Source organism: Leptidea sinapis, chromosome 18 (genome assembly GCF_905404315.1).
Source record: "Leptidea sinapis chromosome 18, ilLepSina1.1, whole genome shotgun sequence".
In the NCBI taxonomy this organism is placed as follows: Eukaryota; Metazoa; Arthropoda; class Insecta; order Lepidoptera; family Pieridae; genus Leptidea; species Leptidea sinapis.
Genome location: NC_066282.1, coordinates 3,713,973 through 3,731,187, shown reverse-complemented (window position 1 = coordinate 3,731,187; position 17,215 = coordinate 3,713,973). Strand labels below are relative to the sequence as shown.

The window sequence follows — 17,215 nt, the reverse complement described above, 5'->3', positions numbered from 1 at the left end:
AAAAACATCGGCAGATCCTTGATCGGCAATTTGTTCCAAATCTGAAAAATGAAAATGTGCAATTTATAAAATTAAGGCGAATTAAGAAAAATAATGAACTCATAAACCAAAACACTACAACGTAGTACTGAAGTGATGCTCGTAAACTTTGGCATAATAATAGCTAATAACCATAAAACACATGTACGGTGAAACATGTTTATTTTTGAATGTAGTTAGGATAGGAATAAGTAGAAAACATCTTTACTCCACTAAAAGCACTAAACGGCTCTTGGAATTTCTAGCCAACATGCCGAAATCGAATTCCACAAGAACAGCCGAAGCTCAGCAGCAAAGGCATAAAATAGCAAAAAAAGGGGAAAAGTATGGTCCCAGCACAATATACTTGCAAGTTTTAGGTTCAGGAGCCAGAGGTGCTTCCAATGCATTATATCTTTTCACTGACCAAAAACGGTATGTTAAATAATTCCATTAATGAAATTATATATTTTTTCTTGGTTTTTCTTCACAGTATGTATATATTTATTCTATTATAGTTCTTAGAATTTATTGAGTTTTGACATACTTTACAGTGTAACTATACACTTACATTTACTTCATTATTTAATTATTTTGACAGCTATCTATTTAATTGTGGGGAGAGCACTCAACGCATTGCTCATGAGCACAAAGTGAAACTGTCCAGATTAGACCATATATTCATTACAAGTAAGACATGGAAGAATATTGGAGGGCTGCCCGGACTGTCACTGACACTGCAAGATGTTGGTGTACCGAAGCTTACTCTTCATGGGCCTGAAGGATTGGTAAATAAAAAAAAAGTATATATTAATTTAGAAAAGTTTAATTTTTTAAATTTTTATATAAATTCATATTAATATTATATCTTATATTAATAACTAAATGTAAGCAAAAAAATTCTCATGACCATATAACATGCTTTTATTTTTAGTGTGAAATTAATAACATAGTTAAACATTTATCAAAAAAAAAAAAAATTAATTCATCAAAACTTATATAATTTTTTTTCTATGTTTCTGTGTAATGGATAAACTCAAAACCTACGTAACTAATTAAAAAAAAATTAAAGCTACATTAACAGCAAGTAACATGGGTTGTATTTTATTCAACAATCCTAAGAATGAAGATGGAAATAATGTAAACCAAGCTATGAAAAAAATGCATATACTGGGTGGCCGAGAAGTTGATGTCCAAAGCTAAAATTTGAATTTGGCTCATTTTACTGGCCAATGTTCTGGGAAGTTATTAAAAATAGTTAGAAGCCATAGGCTCCCCATTTTTTTTTGATACCTTGAACATTTTCATGAATTTAGCTGGAGCAGTTATCTTCAACTTACGACTCAATTCTAAACTAGTTCTGCATTGTCTAAACTATTCATCATTTCTTAAGTGGTTATTGCAACTGTAGTTAATAATTATCAACAATAAAGTTAACTAAAAGTGTTAAAAAAAATTTGAAAAAAGGCCCAAACCACAATTTGGTGAATAAAGCGAATAAAAGAGGAAAAAAATTATTATCTCCTAAACTACGCAAAATGGTAGAACATACATAGGGGTGATTCGGATACTCATCACCATGAGACTTTCAAATTTTAGCTTTGGGCGTCAACTTCTCGCCTACCCTGTATACATATCATAGTCATCTGCAAATGGGCTATATTTATATAAAGAAACCATGCTAAGACAGCTAAAAGATAAACATGGCAGTGTTAATATTTGCTTGAGGTACACTTGAATGAAAGTCAATATTGCCTATACTTATTATATGATATTACTAATATTTCTTGCATGTGTTCCCAGAATGTTACATTGTGGGTACCTCGAAAAAAGTGTGTAGTCATACTAAAATGCCAGCATCATTTATGTTGTTTCTCTCGTATTGCATGAGGTTGTAGTTTGCAGTGATCATTTAATCATGAATAGGTGACCCATACACTTGATTAACCTCTACATCCATAAGAAATTGAGTTGTGTCTGAATACAGAAGTATCATTTAAGTCGAAAGATATATTTTATATATGTAATGTACTGCTTTCTATGGTTGTAACATTTTCAGTACACAATGAGAGATGTAGGTGTGTTCATAATAATATGCTTATGGCAAACAAGGTTTTTTTTATGAGAATAAGGGACAAGACGAGCAGGACATTCAGCTGATAGTAATTACAATGTAGTGCCACTCAGGATTCTAGAAAAACCCCAAAAATTTTGAATGGCACTACAACTGCGCTTGTCACCTTGAGACATAACATGTTAAGTCTCATTGCCCAGCAATTTCACTAGCTACGGCAATCTTCAGGTCGAAACACAGTAATTGCTTACACATTACTGCTTCACAGTAGAAATAAGTGCCGTTGTGGTACTACACCGGTAAGGTAAGGTGTTATCTTACAACTACATATTATACTGCACTATGTCCACTACAAAGTTTTTAGGATTCACTTACTAGTCACTAGTTCATTTAGGGTTAAATTTTTATCATTTTTACTTTTCCATCATTGCTTTCACCACAATAACTAAATAAATATTTTAATATTATAGGATGAACTTTATACTGCAACTAAAAGATTTGTAATTATGAAGGATCTTAATGTGTCAACGGCTAATTGCACACCATGTGAGGACTTTGAAGATAATGTAATGAGTGTAAAATATGTTTTGCTGTAAGTATATTTATTTTAAATCTTATTCCTCCATGTGGATTCTCTTTCATACTTAAATAAATAAATATAAAAATAACAAGTCCACTCCATCTGAAAACTTTTCTTGTTGTGATCAAAGACAATGTAAATACTTAGTAATAAGAGGCGGTACTGCATAAGTAAAAATTGTAATTTAGTTTAGTATGAAATGTGCAGTCAATCGAAATAGTAGTAATTACAGTATTCTGACTGGCTAGGAAGAAGTATAATCCGGCTATGTTTGATAGGGAACAGTTGCTTAAAACATAGTGGATTTCGGCTATCTCCGTTATTTACAATATTATAGCTATCATCTGTTAATTTATCAATGACGGCAAATTTCATACAATCAAGTGAATCACTTTTTTCTTAGAGAGTCACTAGGCTGGTAATGGTCAGGTCCAAGGTTTGGTATAACCACATGCCCTCCATTTATAATGTATTTACATTATACATTATTCACACACACACACACACCACATCACAGGAACAGTTTCACCTTCTATTGTAAATTTAAATTGTGTATTCCACTTATTAACTCTGTTTTTATATTTAATTCAACTGTATCTCTGTAAGATTAAAAGATTAAGGTTAATATTCATTTAAGTTTGCACCTTCTTCCATTTTTGGGGTACTAACTAAGTATTGTCCAGACATTTGTCATACCTTGATACAAAATACTATGGTTCCTTCATGTCCGATCAAATCCAGTGATTAGCAAGAGATAAGATTAGCGGGCAAACAATTGATACATGTCTCATCCATCGAAAAGCTTGTTTTTCCAAGTGTGTTCACACTGCAGAGTATGTTAAATTTGGGTAGGTATGTTAAAAATATATCATGGCATTGGAGCCCCATGTTCAAAATTTGAATGTTTCTCTATAAGGTTCTCAATAAAGGTTATATTTTCAGAGGTCCCCATAGTCTCCTACAAACACCTAATAAACAACCAGCAAAGAAACCTAAACTTGATATCTCTCCAGATACAGAATTTGAAGAATTTCTTCATGATAACACAGATTACTATAGAAGAGACAGTGTTGACTCTAATAAAAATGTTAAGCCAAAACCATTGGAAAAAGGTAAGTTATTAATTTCACATTATTTCTAAAATTGGTGGGGATCTCAAATTTGGTAAATATTAAAAAAAAAATTGCTGAATGCTTTTAATTTTTTGGCAAACGAAACTTAGCGGACGAAGTCGCGAGCAGAACATAGTCATCATAGATTATATAGACCATCCATTGTCCAATCCCATTATCTTATTACATACTAATTTTCATCAAAGACATACAGGCAAAAATTTTAAAAATCATGGAACTGGGTGTTTTAAAATGTGGATATTTATTTAGTAATATGTATTAAGAAATATTTTTTTATTTGTGCAGGTGTTGACAGAGATACTTTGAAAAATAATAATGAGAAAGTATTACAAGACTTGCAGAAGTTGGCACATTGTTCGGTGGCATATATTTGTACAGTGAAGGTTTGAAACATTTTTACTTCTACCCGTTTTGATGAATGCATGAATTTGCAATTATTACAAAAGTGGCATTGAAACTTTAAATTTTTTAATAACCCTACACTAACATTTGATGTTTGTAATATATACTTTTTTCAATAGTTTATTTTTCGAATACTAACTACTAGTCTAGTAATAAAAAATGGGGATGCGGGATATTTTGATTGGAACTGTAAGTGTTTAAGACCCTTATTCCAGACGACGTAAACCATAATCAAGCGTATTGTTGTCTGTCACTGTCAACTGTGCAGCTGTCACTGTCTTGCCGGTTGTACATTTGAGCTTAAGAGCGCTTACGCACTACGTTCAATCAGAGTGCGATCCGTATCCGTGATAACACGGTCCGGAGACTACTTCGACAAGTGTTTTGTTGTGTGTGACAGATACGGATCGGATTCTGATCGGACGTAGTGCGAAAGTTAGCTGTTAGCCTTCTGCAATACGGACTTAAGTTCTTTGCGGTATCCTCTACATGCGTCCACTCTCAACAGAAACGGCTCGGCACGTTAGATCTAGAAAAGTGCGTGGAGATGGGAGTTAAGCCGGGCCCCATGCTGGGTCAGCTGAAGAGTGGCCAGGACGTCATGCTGCCCGATGGTAGAGTTGTATTGTCCAAGGATGTGAAGACGCCGGACGACCCTGGGCCTGTGTTCATTGGTAAGATATTCCCGTAACAATGGCGATATGAAATAAACACACTATTTAACCGTAATCATAAAAAAATTCAATAATAATACATAATTCACCTAAATAAATCAATTATCCATTATATAATTTCGGTACAACCTGTAATAAATGTAGAAACCGCGTGCTAGCGTAGGCTCTGACACTCACTAATATATAATTTGTTTGTTTAAAAATTTTATAATTTCAATTTATAATTATATTTTTACGATTAAGGTTAGATAGCTTTAACCGTGTGTTCATTTAATGTCATATGATATCTTGACAATGTACCTGCAAGAGTCTGCCAAGAAGCTATTTGACTTATCAGAGACGTCAAAACTCGAGGGTTGAACAAGCATATCAAGATTTATTTATGCATTATTCGCATGGCTGGATTATTGGTCAAAGCGCTGGGGCGTCTCGAGAGCAGCGTGTTCGAATCGCGCATCGTCTATAAATTTTGGTAGGTAAACCAAATTACTAGTGAAAGGTTTCTTTGTACTTGGCCCTGGCTGGATGTGCATCATTTTTTTCTGTTGCTTAGACTATAATAAAGCTCTGTTGGATACATCTAAATCTTCATATGTAATGCGGCGACTCTTGGAGACAATTTGGAGGGTCATTTTAGCATACTTCTGACACAAAGTCCTCACAGCCTTAAGTGGACTTTACGTAATAAGTTCCGCTAGCCGTTACACCCTTACATGAATTAATAATTCAGTAATTATTTTAGCCATAATCGAGGCAATATTTTTAACGCCATTTTTTTTAAATGGTACCAAAACCTCCACATGGATTTCTCCAGAGTTTTAGTAGATATTTAATATAATACGACATTACAAATAATACAAATTCAAATATTTTTATTCAAAATAGGATGTGACATCACTTATTGAAAGTCAAAAAACTACCACCCATTCCAAAATGAATGCCTCAGACCTGAGAAGAATGGGCGCAACAAACTCAGCGGGTTTTTTTTTCACCGAATAAATATGTTTACAAAGTAATATTGTACAATTAAACTTATTATTTAATAGCCTGAGGGTGGTCACTCCATTCCCAATCTGTGGTATCATTAAGAATACCACAGATTGGGTCATTTATGTTATAGTAACCTTTACCACACAAACGTTTTTTAACAATTCTTTTGAATAACGTTATACTTTTGTTTTGAATATTTTCTGGGATCTTGTTGTAAAAGCATATACATCGCCCCACAAAAGACTTTCTAACTCGACTTAGCCGAGTAGTAGGTTACAAATAGCGCGAATAGACCTCTTATGCAGCACAAATATGTAGATACATATTTTATGAAGAAAAAAATATCCACCTCAATAATCATGCTTCACGAACATTGTCATTTCAGTGCTGGAAGTTCAAGACATAAACTACCTGAAGGAGTCCGACTTCAAGCTGCACTTCGACACGGAGGGCAACCTACGAGAGAACATACCCGCGCTCATCGTGCACTACACGCCACCGCATGTCTTCAACCATCCTGAGTGCGTTTAAATTTGTTTTAATTCTAGCAGAGGAACATACAATCACTCTTTCTCACACTCTCACTCCGTGGTCAGATAACTGATCTCCAATAGCCACGGTCTAGACTCTAGACCATATGGTTGATTGATTGCCTTAATGGTTGGTATATTTAGGGGGACATAAAAGATAATATTGATAGTGGCAATCCTCAGAAATGTTTTTGTCTGAGGGGTGGATCTTTAATGAGCTATTTTATATTGTTATATTTTTGGAATGGACTGTATATTTAAAGGAGCTAATTCAGCTCAGTTCCACACTACGTTTTTTTTTTTTTATGGAATAGGGGGACAAACGAGCGTACGGGTCACCTGGTGTTAAGCGATCACCGCCGCCCACATTTGCTTCTAATCTCAAAAGCCCTTTCTATTTCATACAAAAATTATACACAGTGAAATAAAGTTGTCCGCGCACTGCGAGGAGAATGGCATTATATCAGGAAAATTGAGGGATTCACGCACACGATGAATCCCAATTGGCCAGGGTAGTCTACGCCAGCCCACTGATCTTCTCGAGGATCACAAAAAACGCTTTACACAGCATGCTTGCTAAATATCACGGTATCTCACACAATTTATAATGATTTAAGTTAGAATCGCACTATATTTTAAGCTTTTACACAAGGATCAGCGGGATTAATTAGGATAGATCATATGTATCGCTTCACAAGAGGGCGGCCATCAAAGTTTTGACAGACACCAAACACAGGTGTGTCTTAATTAACGGCTAGCGACGTACTCGCGTACTATTTGTCCAAAGGAGGGAGAATAGAACGAGGAAATGCAAAAAAGGCGATACATAGACAGCCTACGCTTTATGGTCGCGCGAAGCCACAAATTGGTGAGAATTTTGAATGAAACTCAACATCATAGGATATAGTAGCATATGACCAATTTAGATTTGTCAATGATTGCGTTAGGCAATGGCAATTTAATATTTAAAATAGTAATGAGATAAGCGAAACGTGGCTGACTGTTTACGACTTGTCAATCAAAATAATACAGTAACAATAATTCGCTTACTTTTTCGTTTCTTTGTCTATACGAGACTACTTTGGGACCTTCAAGGTTAAAGCATACTCCCAAGTTAAAGGCCGGCAGCGCATGTCTTGACCTCTGGTGTTGCGGATGTCCTATGCGGGTGCCACACCACTTCTCATCACTTGAGCGTTTTGCCCGTTTACCCCCTCTCATATAAAAATAGGCGTAGATACCTACAGTAGACAAAGAGTTGCAAAATCTTATGTAATCAAATTTTTTTTTCTTTACTTATTTAGGGGCATATGTATGTACATATCAGCTCCATTATAATCTAAGTACATTAACACTAAAACAAAAGAAAAACAAAATTCTTAACTTAACAAACTAAAAAAAATAAATAAATTGTGGAATCAAACAGACTTATGGCATCCTTAGATGGAGGACGGGAAAGTATATTTACAAACATGCCCGTATCAAATCTGTTCAAACCCATAAGAAGTGTCTTTTTTTAAAGAAAATACGGGACGAGACGAGTAGGACGTTCAGCTGATGGTAATTGATACGCCCAGCCCATTACAATGCAGTGCCGCTCAGGATTCTTGAAGAGCTTAAAACTGAGCGGCACTACAATTGCGCTCGTGACCTTGAGACATAAGATGTTACGTCTCGTTTGCACAGTAATTTCACTACCTACGGCGCCCTTCAGACCGAAACACAGTAATGTTTACACATTACTTAAAGGAGCCTCCCACTGGTAATAAGTGTCCAACATCTTCAATCAAATTATTTATATTCACCAGTTATCAGTCGTTTATGGCCAAGTTCGGAGCCACTACAAATCATCTGGTGCTCAACGATCTGAACTCATGTCTCGGCTCGGAAGCCGTCCACCGCATCCAACACAAGCTTCATCTGCTCAATGAGGATATATTCCCGCTTCTAAAAGATGTGAGTGTGCCAGCCGTGTGGAACGCTCATCCTAGATTGGACAAGACCAGCAGTCCTACCAGATTGAAGGGTCTTGAGGAGCTTAAGAATAAGGTAATAAAATTAACCAATTTTTTTTGTGGGTTTAATCAGAGAACTATGTCCCCCGTAACTTACTTATCCTTAATTACATCACACGATATATAAAAAACAAAGACAAACAAAGAATCCTTAATTACATCACACGATATATAAAAAACAAAGACAAGAAAAGAGACACATATTACCAAAAATACAGACACATTATTAACACATTTTAACGAGCGACCGCGCGGCCCTTGATAGTGGAGTGGCTAGTAAACTATTACACATACCCACATTGTAATATTCTTAAGGAGACTCGGCCGCTTGAATTGTTCCGTACACATTCCATCAAAAGATGGAAAACATCATCGAATCTAGTGTCTCCACAGTCTATGCAATTTTGTGTTAGCGATCTTTTCATTATAAATTTAAATTTATTTGATGATATGTGCCCGGGACGAAGTCTTAACATTGTTACGATATCCGTCCTTTTAACTTTGAATTCTGTAAACCATGGATTTTATACCACATGCTCTTGACCGCGATCTTTCGTCAAAATATTCTTACGAATCTAGTATACACTGTTATATTGTTTAAATTTTGTCAATATTTCATTTGGTAACGGGACAAGGTCAATGACAAGGTAAATAAATAAAGGTATTCTGTGAGCATTTTATAAATAAGTATAATATAGTAATATCGAAAGTAGATGTGAGTTCAATGGCTGCTGCATGATCTGGCTTTGCATGGTTGGTGTTGGTTATACAAATAATAACTTTTAGATTGCGCTGGCGCAGTTCCAGAATATTATAAACATGGAAGGCACGGGGAGCAGCGAGGGACAGCTGCAGCAGGAAAACAAGCTGCAGATTGCTGCCGGGAGAACTCTCACAATGTTCCACTTGAGACCCAAGAGAGAGATCGACAGGTGAGATTAAGAACATAATAGATTTAAGCTTTCCGCTAAGTTTTGAATGTCTAAATGCAGTATGTAAGCACGGCATACAGTTAGGCTTTAAACAATGAAGAATCGGCTCTCGTTGAACTCTTGGACTAAATGGCCGAATGGTAATTATAGTACGGGATTGTTAGTTCAGAATAATCTACCATCTTTCTCACTCTTTTAGTCGGACGTCAAACTTAATGATCGCCCATAATGGTATCATCGTGAAACGAAATGTTCTATGAGACGTGTATAATGCTAATGAAACCCTGTTCAAATCATTAATTTGTAAACTAACATAATCAAAACCTTTGCAAACTATATAGGCGGCAAATCGCCCACTGCGAAATCTAAGCATGTCATCAAAATCGGGAGCAGCTTTCAAATTACCCGTCTGGAACACACAAGTTCTGTGCGTTGTCTAAAGCTGCTCTTGGTAACTTCAAATCTGGGCACTTTTTTGCCTCCAACTTGACTCTTAACTACTACGAAAAGACACTGCTGAGTGCCGATCAACCGGCTGTCAGAGCTCTATGCCTGAAGTACAGTTCAAACTTAAAACTCGTCGGCCAGCTCCATTCTCCTTGGACGTAAAGAACGGATGGTATTTATCCCGTCTTGCTTAGAATGTGTGCCTCTTGAGTTCTTGCCGGCGCTTTTATTCCGGCATTCATATCAAAAACAAGTCCCGGACATGAGTACGGAAACATGAATACTTTTCCGATATAACAAAAAAAGAACAGTTTGAATCCGGCTTATCACAAGTATATTTCTGTGACTTTCCTGTTCTCCAAAATCATGGAAAGGATTATTAACCGCTAGCACGGTTGTACGGATGTCCCCATGGTCGGTCGGTGGGCCATCTTCTGGTATATCTAATACAATTATATTGATGAAATTGGCTTCGAAGAAACTGGGAGTCAAAAATAGAGCACGGCAATACTTCAAGCCGGCCCACATTCTAGCTCTCTACAAAGGGCTGGTCCCGCCACACATGTGCTATCCATATCCATAGAGTATTGCTGTCATCTCTAGTCTGATGTACCCCAGTATAAGCCCCATTTGACTGCGTAAAACGCAGAGCTGTTCGAATCGTGAGGATCACTTAGCGATGAGTAGACACGGCTCTTTATTGTGTGTCTTCTACCACATTCATCAAGGATTTGAGAGAGCAGTTTGACCTGATTAATGCCACCGAATTTACCGTCGCACGACACGCCACACACACTATTCTACTTACAAATGATTCCACTTACAAAACTATGCTTCTATGTGCGGTGTTTATAGGACGATACGACATTGGTACCTTCAAAAAAGTCCGTACACTTTCTAAAAGGCTGGCAACGCTCTTGTGATTCCTCTGGTGCTGCAAGTGAATGTGTCATTTAACTTAAGGTGACCGACCCTTTGTCCGTTCGTTTGTCCTTCTCTTCCATAAAAAAAAACGCAGAAAGAGTTTGGACATTAACACAGAAGAATGCCTTACTTATAACCTATAACTGTTACTTCATACTTGCAGATCTGCAGAACCGAAGCTTCACATCCAGGACTACATCGAGGAGACAATGGATGTGGATGGTTTCGTGGGCAGCTTGCAGCACTTCAAAAAGCTAGTGGACTCTATGCGCTACGGAAAGAGGAACGAGTCGGAGTTCCCCAGGATCACTTTTCTTGGTACCGGATCCTGCATACCCAGCAAGACGAGAAACACCAGCGCCATTGTACTGCAGATTGAGTGAGTCAATAATAATAAGTATTGGTGGACCAGGTACAAACTGTAAGACCTAAGTATGCGGAGAGCGGAACTCTCTAAGAAAAAGCCATTGATAGATTGAAAGATGACGGCTTTAATCTTGTAAAAAACGGATATCTTTTACGGTTTAAACAACTGTTCGCTTTCAAACGTAACAGGATTATACAATTTCAAACTTATGTCAAATCACTGTACGTTTCATTTTTTACTTAGGCATTCCCTTATATTACGTAGTATTTAAATCGTCTTTGAAGTATGCTAGTGTTATGTGATAAGAGTCGTTTTGTCATAGTTTGGGTCGTTTTGCGTTATAGACTTTTACAGAGATACCGCTTAGCATCAAGTGGGCTGTCTGTTGATTCCGTCATTTATTCCCATAAAAATTGCTTTATATTTTTGCAACCACTATCATTCTTAAGGATGATAGAAAAACATTGTCCGGAACTTATAATGATGAATGAACGACAGCTTATTCGATTCGGAATGATGTCTAGAAAATTTTTTCTGGAGGATGTATATCCTATGGTGCTATATACATAGCACATAAAAAATTGCAATATATATTAACTATTAAGATGAAAAAAATGGTATTTCGGTTTTCATTACTAACTCAAAAACCATTACTATGAAAGTTTCAGAAAATATCCTTACAGGAAATTTGCAATAAAAATGTCTTGATTCCCGGAACTGCACCTCTATCTTATGTATAATTTTAATTGAACGCTGAGAATAGATATCCGTAAGCCGCGCGGTATGAGCCCTCTGCCGCTAATCAACGTTATCTTTTTTGTATAGTTACAAATATTAATTTAAATAGTGTTATCATCTAGACGTAAGAATAATTCCAAGGCGAAAATATTTTTAAGTAAATTTTTCAAAAAGTTATACTATTGTAAATTTAACTATTATTTTTTCCAATTAACACGTTTTTGAAGTTATACTTCTTTAAGAGCGTTATGTAAAAATGATGAGAGTGAATCTTAAAAATGCGCGCGCATCACTGTAACACACAAGTAACAGGGTGAAGTTGTTTGCTAAAATTATCTGACGTTTGCGACATTCGTTATTTTTTTTTTGGTTTATTCGTCCATTATTAGGATAGGCAAAGGGTTCAAGCCCGTACAGCCGTATTCGTTATTTATTAATTAATTGTCAAAGCCATCGTTGCAAGATTTTTACAATATTGTTCTTTCTACAGAGGTAGAATAGCACGAGGAATAAATAATTTTAAGGATTTTTGCTTTATTGGGCCAAAGAAGTATTAACTTATTGCGTGCATACATATTACACACACTTTTTTAAAATTGTTTTCTAGTCTAGTAAAAAATAAGGGAACAAAACAATTAATTTAAGCTCTACAGTGTTGGATGCATCCAATATATGATACTTTATATTTATACAGTTTATTCTATATTACATTTTATGAATCATTTGATTTTTACAACGCTTTTAAACTCTGAACATGGATATAACAGCCAATATAAAATACTCTATTTGATTCACAAGAATGGCCGTTGAGTTTCTTATTCTTATCACGAGCTCTACTTTTTCCAAAGCTATGATACATTCAGCAATTTAATTAAATATTTATTATTATGATTCAAAAGCGCTAAGGTTGAGCTTATTTGAATGTTTTTTTTTATAATAAGACACTTTTACACATATTATATTGCCCCAAACTAGGCAAAGCCTATATGGGTAGAAGACAACGATATATTTAATACAATATACTTACTTAAACTCACGGACTAGTAAAAAAATAAGGACTCCGTGTCACCTTACATAACAGTGTAGCACCAAAATAAGCCGATTAACGTGTAAATACATAGCCCCACGCACACACTTACACTACTACAGGCCGAAAGGCGGCCGTTATGAGAATTGTCATCGTTTGTGACAGATCAGTTTGCGTCTCAATAAAATATTTTAAAAATGCCGTCGTGCGTTGTAAAAAAGTATAAAAATGATACTGTATAAGTATTTTGTGGCCATATATGATTATTTAAGGGAGAAAAATTGTGTAACTAGTATACCCCGTAACCGCACACACACTAGCATAACGGTGCTTCACTTGCTAATATCACGGCGCGGAGTCCTTCTTTTTTTACTCGTCCGTGGTCTATAGTAGTGTTTCATAATTTGAGTTGGCTTTAGAAAATCTATAAAATACATGAGATGAAAATCCATAAATTTCAGTGAACAGCGTTCAATGCTACTGGACTGCGGCGAAGGAACGTTTAATCAACTAGTACGGTTCAACGGAGCGAAGCGGGTGAACACCTTCCTGAGGACCCTGAAGGCTATATACGTGTCGCATCTGCACGCTGATCATCATATAGGTATGTTGGTCGAAGAAGCGTGCATATCATATAGGCAATTAGGCAGTGTAGGCACTATGAACCTAAATAAATATAGCACTAGTGTTCAAGTTAATTTACTATCTACAGTAGACAGTCTACAGATTGCATATACGATGCAAGCAGCGCCTTTTACAACTTATGTGGTACTATCGGAATAAATCGCAACTACGACTAGTTAGATCTACAGTGCCTACCTTGCTAGAAAAACAATGCACGCCCCTGGTTGGTCGCACTGTATGAAGAGTGATGAAGACAAAGAAGATGTAGCGACAGTGATTGTTGAGGTTGTTTGGTTTAAATTCATATAATTTTATTCAAAATATGATATGAAATCGCTTATTGAAAGTCAAAAACTATCCATTCGAAAAAGTTTGCCTCAGACCAGAGAAGAACGGGAGCAAGAAACTCAGCGGGCTTATTTTTTGTCATAAAAGTATCAGTATCATGTAATATATATTTTTTAATGAAAATAAGGGACGAGACGAGCAGGACGTTCAGCTGATGGTAGCTGATACGCCCTGCCCATTTCAATGCAGTGTCGCTCAGGATTATAGTAAAACCCAAGCACCACAACTGCGCTCTTTACCTCGAGATATAAGTTGTCAAGTCTCGTTGGCCCAGTAATTTCTAAATATCCCCGTATCATACGATAAAATGGTTGAGGGTAGTCGCTCCATTCCCAATCTCTGTTATCATTAAGAAAGTCATTTAGGTTATTATAAACTTCAGCACACAAATGTTTTTTAACAATTCTTGTGAATTTGGTAATACATTTGTTACGAATATTTTCTGGGATTTTGTTATAAAAGCATATACATCGGCCAACAAAAGACTTACTAAGGCATTATAAGTTTATTTTGTTCCTGGTGTTCTGGTACTGGGTACTTTGGTTAAATTCAAAATCAAATATTTTTATTAAAAATAGGATTTAAAATATCTTATTCGACGTGAAAAACTACGATGTTATGAAGAGTACCAGTAGTGAGTAACACTAAGACAGCATTTTGTATGACACAAACTGACGAGACGAGCACGACGTTCATCGGATGGTTGTTATTACGACCTGCCAATTAAAATTATTTATTGAACCCAAAATTGTGAGCGGCTTTGGTTGAAATTGCTGTGGTTACTTTGAGATCATGCTATATACGGCGCTTTTTAAACCTCCCACTTGTAAAGTGACCCAGTGCTCTGTGAACGGCTGGATCACTTGGCGTTGCGTAGAGACGTCGCTTCATTGTGTGTCTTCTACCGCATTTATCACGGGGAGTGTTCCGAAGAGCTGTTTAACCTGATTCCTGCCTCCGAATTCAATCTTCGCACGACACGCCACAAGTTAGGATATCATCCCCACCATCTGGATGTGTGGCGGTCCTCCACAGTGCAGTTTACAAGGAGCTTTCTTCCTCGTACTACAAAGCTGTGGAATGAACTTCCTTATGCGGTGTTTCCGGGACGATACGACATGAGTACCTACAAAAAAAGCGCGTACACCTTCCTTAAAGGCCGGCAACGCTCCTGTGATTCCTCTGGTGTTGCAAAAGATTGTGGGCGGCGGTGATCACTTAACAACAGGTGACCCGTACGCTCGTTTGTCCTCCTATTCCATAAAAAAAAAAACGAAATAGTTGTCTACATTTGTGTAAATGAAATACCACCCACCGTTCATTTGATATAAATCTTCCACACGCAAATGAGTCATTGAATTTAACTAAATTTTCGGAAAGAACTTAACGCCCTCAAAGCCTTACAATGGTGTAACGTATTTGTTGTGGGCGGCGATGATCAAAAATAAGGATAAGTGTACAATCGAAATTGTGAATCCATTATTATAGTTCTATTCCGTAAAATATACAGGCATATTGAAATGACGAGCCATTTCATGTTTAGTGAATAAGTCATGATAGTAAATAAAATGATGACATTAAAATTTGAACAAAGCATATACTTTATGACGATACGTCACTCGAACGGTTAGCTCAGTTGGCAGAGCACTCGCACGGAACGCGAGAAGTCGTGGGTTTGAAACCCGTATCGTTCATAAAATTTTGTTTTCAAATTTTATTTGTGCATTAATCCTAGAAGTGATTGTTATCACTTTGAAAACATAACAAATTGTTTAGATTTACAAGAGCGACATCTCAAGTCAATTTCCTAGTATGCAAATATTGGGGTTGAGCAGGTTATCAACTTTAAAGTAGATCCTGTAGATGAAGCCACAACCTGAGAGTTGAACAACGCATACAAGATTTTATGACGATAAGTCACTCCAACGGTTAGCTCAGTTGGCAGAGCACTTGCACGGAACGCGAGAGGTCGTGGGTTTGAGTCCCGCATCGTTTATAAAATTTGTTTTCAGGTTTAATCGGCGTTCTGCAAGCTCGTCGGCAGGCGCTTGATGAGATGCCGAATCCGACTTCACCGCACGAACCTGTCTACCTTCTAGCACCAGGACAGATCGTCAGTTGGCTGGCCAAGTACGATCAGCAGTTTGAGAGCATCAGGGGTGACTATACGCTGATACCCAATCAAAATCTGGTTAGTGATAAAACTGTCTTAAATAAAAATAAATAAGAATCAACACACTTTTACATAATTATTTAGCCCCAAAATAGGTATAGAACTATTATTATGGGTGCTAATATATAACGTGTTTATATTGAATTCCCATAACATTAAACATTCCCAGCCTCGCCTAGTATCGGACTTCTGGGTCTCGGTATCTCGAGCGATTGCCAATTTCGCTGCCATCTGGAGAACAAAGCCAAATTGGCCTCGAAGCGACTGGGCGTCATAAATAGAGCAAGGCAATACTTCAAGCAGGCCCACATTCTAGCGCTGTACAAAGCGCAGGTCCGACCACACACGGAGTATTGCTGTCATCTCTGGTCTGGCGCACCCCAGTATCAGCTCGATCCATTTGACCGTGTGCAACGCAGAGCAGCTCGAATTGTCGGAGACCCGGTGCTCTGTGAACGGCTGGATCACTTGGCGTTGCGTAGAGACATCGCTAGACGCAATAAGTTAGGATATCATCCCCCACCATCCGGATGTGTGGCGGTCCTACACAGTGCGGTTTTCAAGGAGCTTTCTTCCACGTACTACAAAGCTGTGGAATGAACTTCCTTGTGCGGTGTTTCCGGGACGATACGATTTGGGTACCTTCAAAAAAAGCGCATACACCTTCCTTCAAGGCCGGCAACGCTCCTGTGATTCCTCTGGTGTTGCAAGAGATTGTGGGCGGCGGTGATCACTTAACAACAGGTAACCTGTACGCTCGTTTGTCCTCCTATTCCATAAAAAAAAAAAGAAGCATTGTAATTTTTAGTTGATTTTTTACTTGTGCAGGCTCATAAATGGCCTTTACTTATTAACATTTACATTTAACTCTGTATTATGGCTGTAAGCCTCCCTAGTATAAATAAATTATTAATTCCTTTAATTTATTTCAGGTGGAATCAAAGCAATCAGACCCGGCTAGCACGGACTTATCATCAGCCGTGCTGGCGTCTATCGGCGTGGACAAGATCACCACGTGCTACGTGTCACACTGTCCTAACGCATTCGGTGTTGCCATACAGGTGGACGCGGGGCACAAGATCACCTACTCCGGGGATACCATACCGTGTGACGAGCTGGTCAAGATTGGTAACTATTATGTAATAGTTATTTATGCAACTGTTGTGTAATAAAGGGTATTACGAGGCTTGGCCTCGTGTGATAAATCCACATTCGTGTG

At 37.2% G+C, this 17,215-nt stretch overlaps 1 protein-coding gene across 19 annotated transcripts in view; it reads left to right on the top strand.

Moving 5' to 3' along the window:
* The window catches only part of LOC126969465 (ribonuclease Z, mitochondrial), a 52,557-nt gene continuing 35,342 nt past the window's right edge, over positions 1-17,215 (top strand). For 17 of the 19 annotated variants that reach the window (XR_007730400.1, XR_007730401.1, XR_007730403.1 and 14 more), the window contains exons 1-13: positions 1-453; positions 620-806; positions 2,563-2,684; positions 3,615-3,784; positions 4,091-4,188; positions 4,716-4,881; positions 6,257-6,392; positions 8,210-8,450; positions 9,203-9,348; positions 10,883-11,098; positions 13,313-13,455; positions 15,836-16,014; positions 16,929-17,124. Coding sequence is in view for 15 of the 19 variants with exons in the window: in XM_050814900.1 (XP_050670857.1) it covers positions 182-453; positions 620-806; positions 2,563-2,684; positions 3,615-3,784; positions 4,091-4,188; positions 4,716-4,881; positions 6,257-6,392; positions 8,210-8,450; positions 9,203-9,348; positions 10,883-11,098; positions 13,313-13,455; positions 15,836-16,014; positions 16,929-17,124 (2,272 nt within the window). In the remaining 4 variants the exon portion in view is untranslated. The remainder of the gene's footprint in view (positions 454-619; positions 807-2,562; positions 2,685-3,614; positions 3,785-4,090; positions 4,189-4,715; positions 4,882-6,256; positions 6,393-8,209; positions 8,451-9,202; positions 9,349-10,882; positions 11,099-13,312; positions 13,456-15,835; positions 16,015-16,928; positions 17,125-17,215) is intronic. The other 2 variants (XM_050814903.1, XM_050814896.1) reach the window with 2 other exon arrangements.